Source organism: Bombina bombina, chromosome 2, assembly GCF_027579735.1.
Source record: "Bombina bombina isolate aBomBom1 chromosome 2, aBomBom1.pri, whole genome shotgun sequence".
NCBI lineage: Eukaryota > Metazoa > Chordata > Amphibia > Anura > Bombinatoridae > Bombina > Bombina bombina.
In genome coordinates this window covers 908,744,521-908,763,960 of record NC_069500.1, presented here as the reverse complement: position 1 = coordinate 908,763,960, position 19,440 = coordinate 908,744,521, and the positions used below count along the sequence as shown (strand labels likewise).

Sequence of the window (19,440 nt, the reverse complement as noted above, 5' to 3'; positions counted from 1 at the left end):
ATAAAAACATAACTAATGAAAAAAACAACATGGAATCAATAATTAAAAAAAAGCAAAATTAAAAAGCAAAAGATGAAATATATGACAAAATCTACATGGTTTACTTTTGATACATATTGAAAAATACAAGGAATGGGAGATAACTATATGACAGGATGGTTTTCTGTTGTGCTTTTTCCCAACACCTGATTCTCCATCCTGTGTACTGGTTCGTAGTGTTCTATGCTATAAGGAGCATTTATTGTTTTCCCAGCCGCGTAATTAAAGACGCAAACTCCTCCTTTCTCTTCCAGGACGCAGCTCTTCCTCTTCCCCGTACAACTTTGCAGTCACTTCCCCCTATCACTCCTCCCTTTCCTTTGTCAAACTCCTCCTCTGTGCTGTGGGTCATGGCTGCCCCGGTTTGCTGCCTGCGTACAGGTCAGTGACAGTCTCCTTGTAATATGACAACGTGCAGTAAATGTGCACTCAGCAGCTTGGAGCCGCACAATTTTAAACTGGTTCACAAGTGAGGGATCTGTAAAATTCTTATGTTAATCCGCAGAGTTTATTAAGTATTAATAGCTTTGCAATTCATTGAGTGAGTTAAATATAAGTAAACTTACGAATTGGAGATTTTGTCTCTGGAAGGGAATTCTTAAAGTGCATAATGATGAATATGTCCCGAGAATTTTCTGCAAGGAGTGAGGATTGCACATGGTTTGGTGATAACTCGCCTATTCATTCCTGGTGATCTTCTGTGCAGCAAGTGTGAAGTGTTAGAGGGCAAATTGCATTGATAGGTACAAACCATTGTGTACAAAGTTATATTAGATCTAAGTAAGGGACTTATTTAATAAACGGTGTGTTAATTGTGTCATAGTTGAACCAAGAGGAATTAATAATGAACTACATTTTATTATATTTAAATGGAAAGTACAGTCAAAATGAATCTTTTTGAAACAACCATCCAATTAACATATTATCTAAATTGCTTTGTTGTCTTGGTATCCTTTGCTGAAAAGCATATCTAGGAAGGCTTTGGAGAAGAATGCACTAATGGCAGTTAGCTGGTGTCTGCGCATTTACGAAGCTTGTCATTGGCTCATTTGATGTATTCAGCTAGCTCTCAGTAGTGCATTGCGGCTCCTTTATCAAATTATATTAACAGAATGAAGCAAATTGCATAGAGAGAGAGAAAAAGGAAGGGGAGAGCGAGCGAGGAAAAAGGAAGGGGAGAGCGAGCGAGGAAAAAGGAAGGGGAGAGCGAGCGAGGAAAAAGGAAGGGGAGAGCGAGCGAGGAAAAAGGAAGGGGAGAGCGAGCGAGGAAAAAGGAAGGGGAGAGCGAGCGAGGAAAAAGGAAGGGGAGGCGAGCGAGTAAAAAGGAAAGGGGGAGATATGAAAATGGAAGAGGGGAGAGAGAGGAACAAGGAAGAGGAGAGAGCAAGCGAGAAAAAAGGAAGGGAAAAGAGGAAAAGGAAGGGGAAAGAGAGGAAAAAGGAATGGGAGAGAGTTGAAAGCAAGGGGTGGGAGAGAGTTGAAAGCAAGGGGTGGGAGAGAGTGAAAGGAAGGGGTGAGAGAGAGTGAAAGGAAGGGGTGAGAGAGAGTGAAAGGAAGGGGTGAGAGAGAGTGAAAGGAAGGGGTGAGAGAGAGTGAAAGGAAGGGGTGAGAGAGAGTGAAAGGAAGGAGTGGGAGAGAGTGAAAGGAAGGGGTGAGAGAGAGAAAAAGGAAGGAGTGAGAGAGAGAAAAAGGAAGGAGTGAGAGAGAGAAAAAGGAAGGAGTGAGAGAGAGAAAAAGGAAGGAGTGAGAGAGAGAAAAAGGAAGGAGTGAGAGAGAGAAAAAGGAAGGAGTGAGAGAGAGAAAAAGGAAGGAGTGAGAGAGAGAAAAAGGAAGGAGTGAGAGAGAGAAAAAGGAAGGAGTGAGAGAGAGAAAAAGGAAGGAGTGAGAGAGAGAAAAAGGAAGGAGTGAGAGAGAGAAAAAGGAAGGAGTGAGAGAGAGAAAAAGGAAGGAGTGAGAGAGAGAAAAAGGAAGGAGTGAGAGAGAGAAAAAGGAAGGAGTGAGAGAGAGAAAAAGGAAGGAGTGAGAGAGAGAAAAAGGAAGGAGTGAGAGAGAGAAAAAGGAAGGAGTGAGAGAGAGAAAAAGGAAGGAGTGAGAGAGAGAGAAAAAGGAAGGAGTGAGAGAGAGAGAAAAAGGAAGGAGTGAGAGAGAGAGAGGAAGGAGTGAGAGAGAGAGAAAAAGGAAGGAGTGAGAGAGAGAGAAAAAGGAAGGAGTGAGAGAGAGAGAAAAAGGAAGGAGTGAGAGAGAGAGAAAAAGGAAGGAGTGAGAGAGAGAAAAAGGAAGGGGTGAGAGAGAGAAAAAGGAAGGGGTGAGAGAGAGAAAAAGGAAGGGGTGAGAGAGAGAAAAAGGAAGGGGTGAGAGAGAGAAAAAGGAAGGGGAGAGAGAGAGAGAGAAAAAGGAAGGGGAGAGAGAGAGAGGAAAAGGAAGGGGAGAGAGAGAGATGAAAAAAGAAGGGAGAGAGAGAGGAAAAAGGAAGGTGAGACAGACAAATGAATGGGAGAGAGGAAAAGGAAGGGGAGAGAGGAAAAGGAAGGGGTGAGAGAGAGAGGAAAAGGAAGGGGTGTGAGAGAGAGAAAAAGGAATTGGTGAGAGAGAGAAAAAGGAAGGGGAGAGAGAGAGAGAAAAAGGAAGGGGAGAGAGAGAGATGAAAAAAGAAGGGGAGAGAGAGAGGAAAAAGGAAGGTGAGACAGACAAAGAAAGGGGAGAGAGAAAAAGGAAGGGGTGAGAGAGAGAGAGAAAAAGGAAGGGGTGAGAGAGAGAGAAAAAGGAAGGGGGGAGAGAGAGAAAAAAAAAGGAAGGGGAGAGAGAGACAAAGGAAGGGGAGAGAGAGAGAGACAAAGGAAGGGGGGAGAGATAGGATAAAGGAAGGTGAGACAGACAGGATAAAGGAAGGTGAGACAGACAAAGGAATGGGAGAGAGTTAAAGGAAGGGGTGAGAGAGAGAGAAAAAGGAAGGGGTGAGAGAGAGAGAAAAAGGAAGGGGTGAGAGAGAGAGAAAAAGGAAGGGGTGAGAGAGAGAGAAAAAGGAAGGGGTGAGAGAGAGAAAAAGGAAGGGGTGAGAGAGAGAGAAAAAGGAAGGGGTGAGAGAGAGAGAGAAAAAGAAAGGGGTGAGAGAGAGAGAGAAAAAGAAAGGGGTGAGAGAGAGAGAAAAAGAAAGGGGTGAGAGAGAGAGAAAAAGAAAGGGGTGAGAGAGAGAGAAAAAGGAAGGGGTGAGAGAGAGAGAAAAAAAGGAAGGGGTGAGAGAGAGAAAAAAAGGAAGGGGTGAGAGAGAGAGAAAAAGGAAGGGGTGAGAGAGAGAGAAAAAGGAAGGGGTGAGAGAGAGAGAAAAAGGAAGGGGTGAGAGAGAGAGAAAAAGGAAGGGGTGAGAGAGAGAGAAAAAGGAAGGGGTGAGAGAGAGAGAAAAAGGAAGGGGTGAGAGAGAGAGAAAAAGGAAGGGGTGAGAGAGAGAGAAAAAGGAAGGGGTGAGAGAGAGAGAAAAAGGAAGGGGTGAGAGAGAGAGAAAAAGGAAGGGGTGAGAGAGAGAGAGAGAAAAAGGAAGGGGTGAGAGAGAGAGAGAAAAAGGAAGGGGTGAGAGAGAGAGAGAAAAAGGAAGGGGTGAGAGAGAGAGAAAAAGGAAGGGGTGAGAGAGAGAGAAAAAGGAAGGGGGGACAAAGGGATGGGGAGAGAGAAAAGGAAGGAAAGAGAGTAAATGGAAGGGGAGAGAGAGAAAAAGGAAGGGGAGAGAGAGAGAGAGAAAAAGGAAGGGGAGAGAGAGAGAGAAAAAGGAAGGGGAGAGAGAGAGAAAAAGGAAGGGGAGAGAGAGAGAAAAAGGAAGGAGAGAGAGAGAGAAAAAGGAAGAGGTGAGAGAGAGAAAAAGGAAGGGGAGAGAGAGAGGAAAAAAGAAGGGGAGAGAGAGAGAGGAAAAAGGAAGGTGAGACAGACAAAGGAATGGGAGAGAGGAAAAGGAAGGGGAGAGAGAGAAAGGAAGGGGGGAGAGGGAGAGAGAAAAAGGAAGGGGAGAGAGGGAGAGAGAAAAAGGAAGGGGAGAGAGGGAGAGAGAAAAAGGAAGGGGAGAGAGAGAGAGAGAAAAAGGAAGGGGAGAGAGAGAGAGAGACAAAGGAAGGGGAGAGAGAGAGAGACAAAGGAAGGGGAGAGAGAGAGAGACAAAGGAAGGGGAGAGAGAGCAAAAAAGGCGAGAGAGAGAAGATAAAGGAAGGTGAGACAGACAAAGGAATAGGAGAGAGGAAAATGAAGGGGAGAGAGTTAAAGGAAGGGGTGAGAGAGAGAGAAAAAGGAAGGGGTGAGAGAGAAAAAGGAAGGGGTGAGAGAGAAAAAGGAAGGGGAGAGAGAGAAAAAAAGGAAGGGGAGAGAGAGAGAAAAAGGAAGGGGAGAGAGAGAGAAAAAGGAAGGGGGGAGAGAGAGAAAAAGGAAGGGGGGAGAGAGAGAAAAAGGAAGGGGAGAGAGAGAGAGAAAAAGGAAGGGGAGAGAGAGAGAGAAAAAGGAAGGGGAGAGAGAGAGAGAAAAAGGAAGGGGAGAGAGAGAGAGAAAAAGGAAGGGGAGAGAGAGAGAGAAAAAGGAAGGGGAGAGAGAGAGAGAAAAAGGAAGGGGAGAGAGAGAGAGAAAAAGGAAGGGGAGAGAGAGAGAAAAAGGAAGGGGAGAGAGAGAGAAAAAGGAAGGGGGGAGAGAGAGAAAAAGGAAGGGGGGAGAGAGAGAAAAAGGAAGGGGGGAGAGAGAGAAAAAGGAAGGGGGGAGAGAGAGAAAAAGGAAGGGGGGAGAGAGAGAAAAAGGAAGGGGGGGGGAGAGAGAGAAAAGGGAAGGGGGGAGAGAGAGAAAAGGGAAGGGGGGAGAGAGAGCAAAAGGAAGGGGGGAGAGAGAGCAAAAGGAAGGGGAGAGAGAGAGCAAAAGGAAGGGGGGAGAGAGAGAGCAAAAAGAAGGGGAGAGAGAGAGCAAAAGGAAGGGGAGAGAGAGAGCAAAAGGAAGGGGAGAGAGAGAGCAAAAGGAAGGGGAGAGAGAGAGCAAAAGGAAGGGGAGAGAGAGAGTGAAAAAGGAAGGGGAGAGAGAGTGAAAAAGGAAGGGGAGACAGACAAAGGAATGGGAGAGAGGAAAAGGAAGGGGAGAGAGAGAAAGTAAGGGGGGAGAGGGAGAGAGAAAATGGAAGGGGAGAGAGTTAAAGGAAGGGGTGAGAGAGAGAGAAAAAGGAAGGGGTGAGAGAGAAAAAGGAAGGGGAGAGAGAGGGAAAAAGGGGAGAGAGAGGGAAAAAGGGGAAAGAGAGGGAAAAAGGGGAGAGAGAGGGAAAAAGGGGAGAGAGAGGGAAAAAGGGGAGAGAGAGGGAAAAAGGGGAGAGAGAGAGAAAAAGGAAGGGGAGAGAGAGAGAAAAAGGAAGGGGAGAGAGAGAGAAAAAGGAAGGGGGGAGAGAGAGAGAAAAAGGAAGGGGGGAGAGAGAGAGAGAAAAAGGAAGGGGAGAGAGAGAGAGAAAAAGGAAGGGGAGAGAGAGAGAGAAAAAGGAAGGGGAGAGAGAGAGAGAAAAAGGAAGGGGAGAGAGAGAGAGAAAAAGGAAGGGGAGAGAGAGAGAGAAAAAGGAAGGGGGGAGAGAGAGAGAAAAAGGAAGGGGAGAGAGAGAGAGAAAAAGGAAGGGGAGAGAGAGAGAGAAAAAGGAAGGGGAGAGAGAGAGAGAAAAAGGAAGGGGAGAGAGAGAGAGAGAAAAAGGAAGGGGAGAGAGAGAGAGAAAAAGGAAGGGGAGAGAGAGAGAGAAAAAGGAAGGGGAGAGAGAGAGAGAAAAAGGAAGGGGAGAGAGAGAGAAAAAGGAAGGGGAGAGAGAGAGAAAAAGGAAGGGGAGAGAGAGAGAGAAAAAGGAAGGGGAGAGAGAGAGAGAAAAAGGAAGGGGAGAGAGAGAGAGAAAAAGGAAGGGGAGAGAGAGAGAGGAAAATGAAGGGGAGAGAGAGAGAGAAAAAGGAAGGGGAGAGAGAGAGAAAAAAAGAAGGGGAGAGAGAGAGAGAAAAAGGAAGGGGAGAGAGAGAGAGAAAAAGGAAGGGGAGAGAGAGAGAGAAAAAGGAAGGGGAGAGAGAGAGAGAAAAAGGAAGGGGAGAGAGAGAGAGAAAAAGGAAGGGGAGAGAGAGAGAGAAAAAGGAAGGGGAGAGAGAGAGAGAAAAAGGAAGGGGAGAGAAAGAGAGAAAAAGGAAGGGGAGAGAAAGAGAGAAAAAGGAAGGGGAGAGAGAGAGAGAAAAAGGAAGGGGAGAGAGAGAGAGAAAAAGGAAGGGGAGAGAGAGAGAGAAAAAGGAAGGGGAGAGAGAGAGAGAAAAAGGAAGGGGAGAGAGAGAGAGAAAAAGGAAGGGGAGAGAGAGAGAGAAAAAGGAAGGGGAGAGAGAGAGAGAAAAAGGAAGGGGAGAGAGAGAGAGAAAAAGGAAGGGGAGAGAGAGAGAGAAAAAGGAAGGGGAGAGAGAGAGAGAAAAAGGAAGGGGAGAGAGAGAGAGAAAAAGGAAGGGGAGAGAGAGAGAAAAAGGAAGGGGAGAGAGAGAGAAAAATGAAGGGGAGAGAGAGAGAAAAAGGAAAGGGAGAGACAGGAAAGGGTGAAAGAGAGAAAAAGGAAGGGGTGAGAGAGAGAGAAAAAGGAAGGGGAGAGAGAGAGAGAAAAAGGAAGGGGAGAGAGAGAAAAAGGAAGGGGAGAGAGAGAGTGAAAGGAAGGGGTGAGAGAGAGAAACAGGAAGGGGGAGAGAGAGAAAGGAAGGAGGTAGAGAGAGAGAAAGGAAGGGGAGAGAGGGAGAGATAAAGGAAGGGGTGAGAGAGAGTGAAAGGAAGGGGGTGAGAGAGAGTGAAAGGAAGGGGGTGAGAGAGAGAAAAAGGAAGGGGTGAGAGAGAGAAAAAGGAAGGGGAAAGAGAGAAAAAGGAAGGGGAGAGAGAGAGAGAAAGGAAGGAGGTAGAGAGAGAGAAAGGAAGGGGAGAGAGGGAGAGATAAAGGAAGCGGAGAGAGAGTGAAAGGAAGGGGGTGAGAGAGAGTGAAAGGAAGGGGGTGAGAGAGAGTGAAAGGAAGGGGGTGAGAGAGAGTGAAAGGAAGGGGGTGAGAGAGAGTGAAAGGAAGGGGTGAGAGAGAGTGAAAGGAAGGGGTGAGAGAGAGAAACAGGAAGGGGGAGAGAGAGAAAAAGGAAGGGGGGAGAGAGAGAAAAAGGAAGGGGGGAGAGAGAGAAAAAGGAAGGGGGGAGAGAGAGAAAAAGGAAGGGGAGAGAGAGAGGAAAAGGGAAGGGCAGAGAGGAAAAAGGAAGGGGTAGAGAAAAAGGAAGGGGGTAGAGAGAGAAAAAGGAAGGGGGTAGAGAGAGAAAAAGGAAGGGGGTAGAGAGAGAAAAAGGGGTAGAGAGGAGAAAAAGGAAGGGGGTAGAGAGAGAGAAAGGAAGGGGGTAGAGAGAGAGAAAGGAAGGGGGTAGAGAGAGAGAAAGGAAGGGGGTAGAGAGAGAGAAAAAGGAAGGGGAGACAGACTGAGAGAAAGGAAGGAAGGAAGGGGAGAGAGATAATGGAAGGGGGGAGAGAGAAAGGAAGTGGACAAAGAGAGAGGAAGTGTAAAGAGAGAAAGAAAGGATGGGGGGAGAGAGAGAAAGGGGGTGGGGGAAGAGAGAGAAAGAAAGGAGTCTGTTGGGGAGAGAGAGTGGAAAAGGGAGAGGGGAGAGAAAGATACACACATTGAGAATACTTGTTTTCCCCCACAGAAAACCACTGGATGCAATGTTTCCAATGCAATAAAAGATTCTGGGTAATACATGCAAACAAGGTTCACAATGTCTCACATTTTTTCTTAAAGGGACAGTCTACACCAGAATTATTATTGTTTTAAAAGACAGATAATGCCTTTATTACCCATTCCCCAGTTTTGCATAACTAATACAGTTATATTATTAGACTTTTTACCTCTGTGATTAGCTTGTATCTAAGCCTCTGCAGGTGGCCTTCTTATATCAGTTCTTTTGACAGACTTGCATTTTAGCCAATCAGTGCTGACTCCTAGGTAACTCTACAGGCGTGAGCACAATGTTATTTATATGGCTCACATGAACTAACGCCCTCTAGTAGTGAAAAACTGTCAAATGCATTCAGATAAGAGGTGGCCTTCAAGGGCTTAGAAATTAGCATATGAGCCTACCTAGGTTTAGAGAACAAAGCAAATTTGATGATAGCAGTAAATTGGGAAAGTTGTTTAAAATTGCATGCCCTATCTGAATCATGAAAATTTAATTCTGACTAGACTGTCCCTTTAAATCTGCTTTTAGGCAGGTTCCCTTTAGGCCGTATCATCGTTGTAGCCACGGTAAGTACAAATATTCAAAACCATCCCAGGTATTTTGAGCTGGGAGTAGGTTAAATTGCTGCTGGGTGAAGTTGTTCTTTTTTGCAAGGAAATCAACTTCACTCAGCAGCAATGGGCAATGTGCTATGGCTGCAGGTTCTCACAAGAGAACCTGCACGTCGTTTTTAACAAGCAGCGGTCAGGAGACCGCTGCTTCCCTACCCTGTCTCTACCTCTTAGGTGGCGAATTTCAATCTCCCTGATCTCATCCGACCGGGGAGATTGACAGCTCCTGTCCGCACGTGATTGACTGCGCGCAGGGGGCGGGATTGCGTGCAAGCGCAAATGAGCACTTGTGTCAATGCTGAATTCCGCCAGGAGAATTCAGCCCGCCAGAGGCAAGCTGCAGCGGACAGGGGCGCGTATATGCGCCCCTGTCTGCCGCAGCATGATAAATCGACCTCAAAGTGTTAGTATTTACAACAGCATAGATAGATTTCCCATACAGAAAGTCTATCAAGTTTCACAGGAATAATAGTAAGTTATAATATTATTTAGTTTATAGAACACAAATTTATTTAAAACATTTGAAATTTACTCTTAATTGGAACTTTTCTAATTTATAATCCAAGTATTGTTATTTTTTACCTCCTTTTTTTAATTGGTCACTAAATCGTCATGCTAGTTTTTATTTGTAGATAATTGGTATTGTTTTTCTTTACAGTTCTCAGCCAGTGTCAAAGACATGCGTTAAGACGGACTGGGTATGTTAACCCTTCATTTACCTGTACAAACAGAACCTGGGCCGCAGCACGGTTCTATGCTGCACCAGCAGCTGCAAGGTAAGCTTCTCTTTTTTTATCAATGTATTTTTTTATCCTATTTTCCTGATAAGATCGAATAAACCGGTACAACTTGAAGGGTATGCTAATATGGTCAGAATTTAACTTTCATAGTACTCAAACACTGAGTGAGCAACCACTTACAAAATATTGCACTTCGCGTTTCCACTCCTTCAAACATGCAAATATCTTTTAAACAGAAGAATGTTTACAGATAAAATTAAATTAGGTCAGGAATACAGTCTGAACAGGATGTTGCAAAAGGACTTGGATAAATTAGGTGACTGGGCAGGCAAGTTGCAGATGAGATTCTATTTAGATGAATGAAGAGGTGTATTTATCCGCACAGACATTCCACCACTAATTTAAACAATGATATTGGATTTATCACATTATGCCGCTACAATGCTGGCATAGTGTGGTAAATACGGAATCAATTTGGGATACATAAGCCTGGATTAGAGGGGCAATGTTGACAATAGTAACAGGTATCTTTACAGTGTCCTTGACAGAAGCATACCCAGCATCTTTGTGGGTGATGGGCTTCTTTTGCTGTTGGGGGCAGGATGTCAGAAAAGTGATCCTCCCGCAACCTACTCACTTCCTCAACTGTATCAGCAACTGGATTATTGCCTGCCAAAGGGGAGAGAAGGCTTGATATCACAGATTCTTGACATTTCAGGAACTTGAGCCGCCTTCCATCGGTAACCTGATACATTATACAATGACAGTTGTATCAGGAGGACTTCCAGCTTCTTGTACCATTCATGTGCTTTGCAAGCAGCTGAGTATGGTTCAAGCATCCAGCCAGTCTTGTCAACCCCTCCCATGTACAGATTATAGTCCAGGACACATTTAGGCTTGTTTAATTGGGCATTTCTCCCCCTGACTTGAACTGCTAATGTGCTGTCGTCATCTATGGTTGTAAGTACATGAACATCATTTTTGTCTGCAAATTTGACAGATAACAGTTCTTCACATCTTAGAGTGGGGGTCTCACTCTCTTGCTTTCTAAATAAATGACGTGCAAAGCCTTTTCTATGTGCCTGGATGTACCACATACCACAAGTGCCCAAGCTTTAAAGCAGTTTGAATAGTGACACAACAGTTTAAAAGTTATCCATATTAACATGGTAACCTTTATTCAGTAGTGGATGCATTAGATCCAACACTGTTTTGTCACTGGAAAGAGGACAGTCAGGGGGTGACACACATATCCTTGCCAGTGTATATCCTAAATCTATGTGTGTCCATTGGAGCTCTCATACAGTTTTATGCCATATCAAGCTCTCTTGGAAGGAATGTCCTGTTTGAACAAGAGCAAGGACTCATTGACCAATATATGTTGTGGCCTGGAGTGTAACACTTTTGGAATTTTGTAAGTGGACAATTACATTTGGGTTTAATATCCCTTTAATAGCAACTGGTATCTATAACTTTTCATCATAAGAGGGTAGATAGCAGTTGTTTGATGAGATAACCCTGGTCCAGTATGAGGCTATAGTTGTTTTCTGTAGGAGCCTCATTGACAGAGAAATGCCCCAGAATAGCCTTGTCTCACACAGATTTGTGGCAACCAGTGCTCCCTCTAAGACTAGATTTTGTGAGTAGCCCAGCAGTGAAACAGGTTGCTAGTGAACCATACCCTGCAGTTAGCAAACACTACACAATGTAGACTGCAAGGTATAGTCACCTTATTAACTATTTCACTGCTGGGCCGCTTTCAAAATCTGGCCTTATAGGGAACACTGATGTCAACCCACTGACTTGCTCTTGCACATCGACCAAAAAATAAAATGGAGTAAATGGAGGTAAGATCATATTAGGGGAGGTCCAAACACATCTTGGTTCAATAAACAATCACTAGTAGGAGCAACGGTCCAGAGTAAAACTTCACTTTATTTAAATATTCATAAAAATCCACAGACAGTTATGTTGAATATTCTGGAGAAGGCAACTGACACGTTTTGGCTCACATGCCATAGTCTTAGTTGCTTTGTAAAACATCACACTCATTGCTTCTTTAAAACACAATTAATTGGTTAATGCAGAATTGATATCACAGAACCTATCTTACTTTCAACCCTGCACCTCTCCTTGCTAGAGATGCATTATTGGAAATAAGGGACAGGAGACAAAATTGTAATATGGTTCAATTACATTTATAGCTAGACGGTAATACAAGTAGGGGTTACACATTACATAATTTCATAATTTATTCCATGTTCATAGTCCCCACTGAGGAGCATAATTAACATATATTTTAATTTTAACCTAGACCATAATCCTTGCTCACTCTCTGAATGTCCTTTACCCAGAAACTAAACTCTTACAACATACAATTTACTTTTGTGTTAAGATTTCAATTTCTTCTAGTCTGTTTAGCAGCTTTAAAGGATGTGTCTATTTGTTGACACGTACTTTGTTCAGATAAAAAAAACCTTATTGTATTAGACTCATGACATCCACAGGGCAGCTAGTTAATATTTATACAATGTACATAAGTCTTACATATCATAGGTTCACCAGAAAATAATCAGATCATTAAACATCCAAAACATTTCTTTCTTTGACAACATTTTCTCTCTATCCCCTTTTCGTTTAGGTGGGAAGACTTTTTCTATGGCTGTCCACGTAAAAGTATCTGATTTTTTTTTTGGTGAATTCTAGTAAAGTGTTGGACCAAAGGTGTATATAAATTCCCTGCTCTAATGTTAGAGAGATATTCCCTGATCCTTTCACACCCCTCTCGTGTCATGAGTCCTACGTATTTGACCCTGCACTCAGTGCAGATGATCAGATAAATCACAAACATTGACCTACAATTCATGCAGGATTTCTTTTGAAATATTTTACCAGTGACCATAGACTCAAAATGATCTCCCAGCTCAACTTTCTTTCATGCTTTGCATTGTAGGTAATTACATCTGTACAAACGTAAGGAATATTTCAGGGATTAAAATTCTCATAAGAGCCCTATGCAATCACAAGGAGGGCGTGAAACGCGTCAGATGCAGGAACTGTTCCGTTTTGTACTTACACTCCCCAAACATGACCGCTCTACTTATGCTGTGACTTTTTTTCTGTGTGCTTTTATGTGCAATTTTAGTTCTCCTGATTAAAAGCTTTTTTGATATCAAGCATTTGGAGTCTCGTCAGTATTTTCTGCTATTTGATGTCCTGTGAATTGTAAGTTTTTTTTAAAATGCTCTAATAAATGTGAACTTTTACTTTATTTACAAGTGCCGAAGTTGTGGATTGCATGGGCTCTTATGAGAATTTTAGCCCCTGAAATATTCCTTGTTTTTGTATTGTACGTATCCCCCAGAAGCAGGGTAGCACTCGGCGGGTATACTGACACGGCTGAAGCAAGAACGGCTGTTTTTCAGGTGTCTTTTATTCTCTGATCAGTAGACAAAGTGCCTTTATCTGTTTTTGGTGTTTAATTACATCTGTACATGCTCTGGAACCGCAAACGAGGAATTCTCCACACTTGGTTTATTTAACTGTGTAGGAGTTATAAGATTGCAAATAATTTGTTTTTACAATAGACAAATCTACAAACACTGTGTGCCACCTCTACTAGTTCATTATCTGCTGCTAAGATTGCAAATTCCTGGTGGATGATGTGACAGATATCATCATATCGAACCGAATAACCTGTTACATATGTGACACCTTTAAATGTGTCATTACCACTTTTCTTTGTTCTTAAGCAACTGTTGCCTATCCAAATTTTGTGCTGTATGCCTAGCTTTTTGAATTATTTTTCAGGTATAACCTTGTTCTCTTAAAGGGATACTAAATTCAAATTTTTTTATTTCCTGATTCAGATAGATCATGCAATTTTAAGCAACTTTCTAATTTACTCCTATTATCATTTTTTCTTTGTTCTTTTGCTATCTTTATTTGAAAAGCAACAATGTGAGTTTAGAAGCCAGCCCAACCAAAATTCATTAAAATTATGGGGGGAGATAAAAAACTGAAATTAAAATCCTCCATGTCTCAAAATTAAATCAATGTAAATATTTGCATAGGAAATTAGCACATCTAGGCGAGTATCCCCGCTCGCTTTTCCCCAGAAATTCTTAATATACAATGTTTACCAATGCACAAGAGAATTGTGGGTAAGATATGCAAATTAGATATGCAAATTCTCAGTTTTTTTGCTTCAAAAATACTGTTTTGACACAGCAAACCTTTTAACAGGATTATGACAGCAAACCAGAAATCACTCGCTAGACAAGCCTGTTTCGTTCTTTTTGGAACTCATCAGTAGGAGATAGATTTCTGGTTGCTGCATTGGTAAAGCTATTTTCATGGTTAAACCAAAATTCATTAAAATTATGGGGGGAGATAAAAAACTGAAATTAAAATCCTCCATGTCTCAAAATTAAATCAATGCAAATATTTACATTGATTTAATTTTGAGACATGGAGGATTTTAATTTCAGTTTTTTATCTCCCCCCATAATTTTAATGAATTTTGGTTTAACCATGAAAATAGCTTTATTAATGCAGCAACCAGAAATCTATCTCCTACTGATGAGTTCCAAAAAGAACGAAACAGGCTTGTCTAGTGAGTGATTTCTGGTTTGCTGTCATAATCCTGTTAAAAGGTTTGCTGTGTCAAAACAGTATTTTTGAAGCAAAAAAACTGAGAATTTGCATATCTAATTTGCATATCTTACTCACAATTCTCTTGTGCATTGGTAAACATTGTATATTAAGAATTTCTGGGGAAAAGCGAGTGGGGATACTCGCCTAGATGTGCTAATTTCCTATGCAAATATTTACATTGATTTAATTTTGAGACATGGAGGATTTTAATTTCAGTTTTTTATCTCCCCCCATAATTTTAATGAATTTTGGTTTAACCATGAAAATAGCTTTATTAATGCAGCAACCAGAAATCTATCTCCTACTGATGAGTTCCAAAAATAACGAAATAGGCTTGTCTAGTGAGTGATTTCTGGTTTGCTGTCATAATCCTGTTAAAAGGTTTGCTGGGTCAAAACAGTATTTTTGAAGCAAAAAAATGGAGAATTTGCATATCTAATTTGCATATCTTACCCAGAATTCTCTTGTGCATTGGTAAACATTGTATATTAAGAATTTCTGGGGAAAAGCGAGCGGGGATACTCGCCTAGATGTGCTAATTTCCTATGCAAATATTTACATTGATTTCTCTTGTTAAGTGTAGTCAGTCCACGGGTCATCCATTACTTATGGGATTATATCTCTTCCCCAACAGGAAGTTGCAAGAGGATCACCCAAGCAGAGCTGCTATATAGCTCCTCCCCTCACATGTCATATCCAGTCATTCTCTTGCAACCTAACTAAAGATAGGTCGTTGTGAGAAGTCTGTGGTGTTTATAAACTTAGTTTATTTCTTCAATCAAAAGTTTGTTATTTTAAATGGCACCGGAGTGTGCTGTTTGTTTCTCAGGCAGCATTAGAAGAAGAATCTGCCTGCGTTTTCTATGATCTTAGCAGACGTATCTAAGATCCACTGGCTGTTCTCGCACATTCTGAGGAGTGAGGTAACTTCAGAAAAGGGGAATAGCATGCAGGGCCCCCCTGCAAACGAGGTATGTGCAGTAAATTATTTTTCTAAGCAATGGAATTGACTGAGAAATTACTGCTGATACCAATGTAATGTAAGTTCAGCCTTAAATGCAGTGGTAGCGACTGGTATTAGGCTGAGGAGTGTGTGTACACTGAAGTATTTTTCTAGGGAATGGAATTTGACTCAGAAAATACTGTTAATTCTGAAGTAATGTGTGAGCCTTAACTGCAGTAAAAGCGACTGGTAGCAGGCTTATTAATAACACTTCATAACTTTTAAAATGTATGTTCAAAACGTTTACTGGCATGTTAATCATTTTTTGTGAGGTACTTGGTGATAAAACTTATTGGGGCATGATTTTTACCACATGGCTAACTTTTGTTTCTGCATAGAAACAGTTAACTGAGCTTCCCCACTGTTGTAATATGAGTGGGAGGGGCCTATTTTAGCGCTTTTTTGTGCAGTAAAAATTCAGTCACAATCTTCCTACTTCATCCTCCATGATCCAGGAAGTCTCTAGAGAGCTCAGGGGTCTTCAAAATTCATTTTGAGGGAGGTAATCAGTCACAGCAGACCTGTGACAGTGTGTTTGACTGTGATAAAAACGTTAATTATTAAATTGTTATCCATTTTTGGGTATTAAGGGGTTAATCATCCATTTGCTGGTGGGTGCAATCCTTTGCTAACTTAATACATTTACTGTGAAAATTTGGTTGCTATAACTAATTTGGTTCATTGTTATTTCAACTGTGACAGCTTTTTGTGCTTCTTAAAGGCACAGTAGCGTTTTTTATATTGCTTGTAAATTTATTTGAAAAGTATTTTCCAAGCTTGCTAGTCTCATTGCTAGTCTGTTTAAACATGTCTGACACAGATGAATCTGTTTGTTCACTATGTATGAAGGCCAATGTGGAGCCCCATAGAAGGTTGTGTACTAAATGCATTGATGTAACTTTACATGCAAATAAATTATCACCAGACAACGAGGGGGAAGTTATGCCGACTAACTCTCCTCACGTGTCAGTACCTTCGCCTCCCGCTCACGAGGTGCGTGATTTTGTGGCGCCAAGTACATCAGGGAGGCCCTTACAAATCACTTTGCAAGACATGGCTACTGTTATGACAGAAGTATTATCTAAATTGCCAGAATTAAGAGGCAAGCGTGATAGCTCTGGGTTAAGGACAGAGCGCGCTGATGATGTGAGAGCCATGTCCGATACTGCCTCACAATTTGCAGAACATGAAGACGGAGAGCTTCATTCTGTGGGTGACGGATCTGATCCAGGGAGACTGGATTCAGAGATTTCTAATTTTAAATTTAAGCTTGAGAACCTCCGCATATTGCTAGGGGAGGTATTAGCGGCTCTGAATGATTGTAACACGGTTGCAATTCCAGAAAAATTATGTAGGTTGGATAGATACTATGCGGTACCGGTGTGTACTGACGTGTTTCCTATACCTAAAAGGCTTACAGAGATTATTAGCAAGGAGTGGGATAGACCCGGTGTGCCTTTTTCCCCTCCTCCCATATTTAGGAAAATGTTTCCTATAGACCCCACCACACGAGACTTATGGCAGACTGTCCCTAAGGTGGAGGGAGCAGTTTCTACTTTAGCTAAGCGTACCACTATCCCGGTGGAGGATAGTTGTGCCTTTTCAGATCCAATGGATAAAAAATTAGAAGTTTACCTTAAGAAAATGTTTGTTCAACAAGGTTTTATCTTACAGCCCCTTGCATGCATTGCGCCTGTCACTGCTGCGGCGGCATTCTGGTTTGAGTATCTGGAAGAGGCCATTCGCACAGCTCCATTGGATGAAATTATGAACAAGCTTAAAGCACTTAAGCTAGCTAACGCATTTGTTTCTGATGCCGTCGTACATTTAACCAAACTTACGGCTAAGAACTCCGGATTCGCCATCCAAGCGCGCAGAGCGCTATGGCTTAAATCCTGGCTTAAATCCTGGTCAGCTGACGTGACTTCTAAATCTAAATTGCTTAATATTCCAAAGGGCAGAACTTATTCGGGCCCGGCTTGAAAGAAATTATCGCTGACATTACGGGAGGTAAGGGCCATGCTCTACCTCAGGACAGGGCCAAATCAAAGGCCAAACAGTCTAATTTTCGTGCCTTTCGTAACCTCAAGGCAGGAGCAGCATCAACTTCCTCCGCTCCAAAACAGGAAGGAGCTGTTGCTCGTTACAGACAGGGCTGGAAAACTAACCAGTCCTGGAACAAGGGCAAGCAGGCCAGAAAACCTGCTGCTGGCCCTAAGACAGCATGAAGAGAGGGCCCCCTATCCGGAAACGGATCTAGTGGGGGGCAGACTTTCTCTCTTCGCCCAGGCTTGGGCAAGAGATGTCCAGGATCCCTGGGCGTTGGAGATCATATCTCAGGGATATCTTCTGGACTTCAAAGCTTCTCCTCCACAAGGGAGATTTCATCTTTCTAGGTTATCAGCAAACCAAATAAAGAAAGAGGCGTTTCTACGCTGTGTACAAGACCTCTTACTAATGGGGGTGATCCACCCAGTTCCGCGGACGGAACACGGGCAGGGATTCTATTCAAATCTGTTTGTGGTTCCCAAGAAAGAGGGAACCTTCAGACCAATCTTGGACTTAAAAATCCTAAACAAATTCCTAAGAGTTCCATCATTCAAAATGGAAACTATTCGAACCATCCTACCCATGATCCAAGAGGGTCAGTACATGACCACTGTGGACTTAAAGGATGCCTACCTTCACATACCGATTCACAAGGATCATTATCGGTACCTAAGATTTGCCTTCCTAGACAGGCATTACCAGTTTGTAGCTCTTCCCTTCGGGTTAGCTACGGCTCCAAGAATCTTTACAAAAGTTCTGGGCTCACTTCTGGCGGTACTAAGACCGCGAGGCATAGCGGTGGCTCCGTACCTAGATGACATTCTGATACAAGCGTCAAGTTTTCAAACTGCCAAGTCTCATACAGAGATAGTTCTGGCATTTCTGAGGTCGCATGGGTGGAAGGTGAACGTGGAAAAGAGTTCTCTATTACAACTCACAAGGGTTCCCTTCCTAGGGACTCTTATAGATTCTGTAGAGATGAAAATTTACCTGACGGAGGCCAGGTTATCAAAACTTCTAAATGCTTGCCGTGCCCTTCATTCCATTCCACACCCGTCAGTAGCTCAGTGCATGGAAGTAATCGGCTTAATGGTAGCGGCAATGGACATAGTACCATTTGCGAGACTGCATCTCAGACCGCTGCAATTGTACATGCTAAGTCAGTGGAATGGGGATTATTCAGATTTGTCCCCTCTACTAAATCTGGACCAAGAGACCAGAGATTCTCTTCTATGGTGGCTTTCTCGGCCCCACCTGTCCAAGGGGATGACCTTTCGCAGGCCAGATTGGACGATTGTAACAACAGACGCCAGCCTTCTAGGTTGGGGCGCAGTCTGGAATTCCCTGAAGGCTCAGGGATCATGGACTCAGGAGGAGAAACTCCTCCCAATAAATATTCTGGAGTTAAGAGCAATATTCAATGCTCTTCTAGCTTGGCCTCAGTTAGCAACTCTGAGGTTCATCAGATTTCAGTCGGACAACATCACGACTGTGGCTTACATCAATCATCAAGGGGGAACCAGGAGTTCCCTAGCGATGTTGGAAGTCTCAAAGATAATTCGCTGGGCAGAGTCTCTCTCTTGCCACCTGTCCGCAATCTACATCCCATGCGTGGAGAACTGGGAGGCGGATTTTCTATGTCGCCAGACTTTTCATCCGGGGGAGTGGGAACTTCATCCGGAGGTCTTCGCTCAACTGATTCATCGTTGGGGCAAACCAGATCTGGATCTCATGGCGTCTCGCCAGAACGCCAAGCTTCCTTGCTACGGATCCAGGTCCAGGGACCCGGGAGCGGTGCTGATAGATGCTCTGACAGCCCCTTGGGTCTTCAACATGGCTTATGTGTTTCCACCATTTCCGATGCTTCCTCGACTGATTGCCAAGATCAAACAGGAGAGAGCATCTGTGATTCTGATAGCGCCTGCGTGGACACGCAGGACCTGGTATGCAGACCTAGTGGACATGTCGTCCTGTACACCATGGTCTCTGCCTCTGAGACAGCACCTTCTAATTCAGGGTCCTTTCAACCATCCAAATCTAATTTCTCTGAGGCTGACTGCATGGAGATTGAACGCTTGATCCTATCAAAGCGTGGCTTCTCGGAGTCGGTTATTCATACCTTAATACAGGCTAGGAAACCTGTTACCAGAAGAATTTACCATAAGATATGGCGTAAATATTTGTATTGGTGCGAATCCAAGAGTTACTCATGGAGTAAGGTTAGGATTCCTAGGATATTGTCTTTTCTACAAGAGGGTTTAGAATGGGCTTATCCGCTAGTTCGTTAAAAGGACAGATTTCTGCTCTGTCTATTCTTCTACACAAGCGTCTGGCAGAAATTCCAGACGTTCAGGCTTTTTGTCAGGCTTTGGCTAGGATTAAGCCTGTGTTTAAGACTGTTGCTCCGCCGTGGAGCTTAAACTTAGTTCTTAACGTCCTGCAAGGCGTTCCATTTGAACCCCTTCATTCCATTGATATTAAGATGTTATCTTGGAAAGTTCTGTTTTTGATGGCTATTTCCTCGGCTCGAAGAGTCTCTGAGTTATCTGCCTTACATTGTGATTCTCCTTATCTGATTTTTCATTCAGACAAGGTAGTTCTGCATACTAAACCTGGGTTCTTACCTAAGGTAGTTTCTAACA

General features: G+C 43.1%; 1 protein-coding gene across 3 annotated transcripts in view; it reads left to right on the top strand.

The window, feature by feature from the left end:
- The first annotated feature begins 328 nt into the window (after positions 1-328).
- Positions 329-19,440, top strand: part of MRPL1 (mitochondrial ribosomal protein L1) — a 156,077-nt gene continuing 136,965 nt past the window's right edge. For all 3 annotated transcript variants that reach the window (XR_008400696.1, XM_053703298.1, XM_053703297.1), the window contains exons 1-2: positions 329-420; positions 9,009-9,126. Coding sequence is in view for 2 of the 3 variants with exons in the window: in XM_053703298.1 (XP_053559273.1) it covers positions 390-420; positions 9,009-9,126 (149 nt within the window). In the remaining variant the exon portion in view is untranslated. The remainder of the gene's footprint in view (positions 421-9,008; positions 9,127-19,440) is intronic.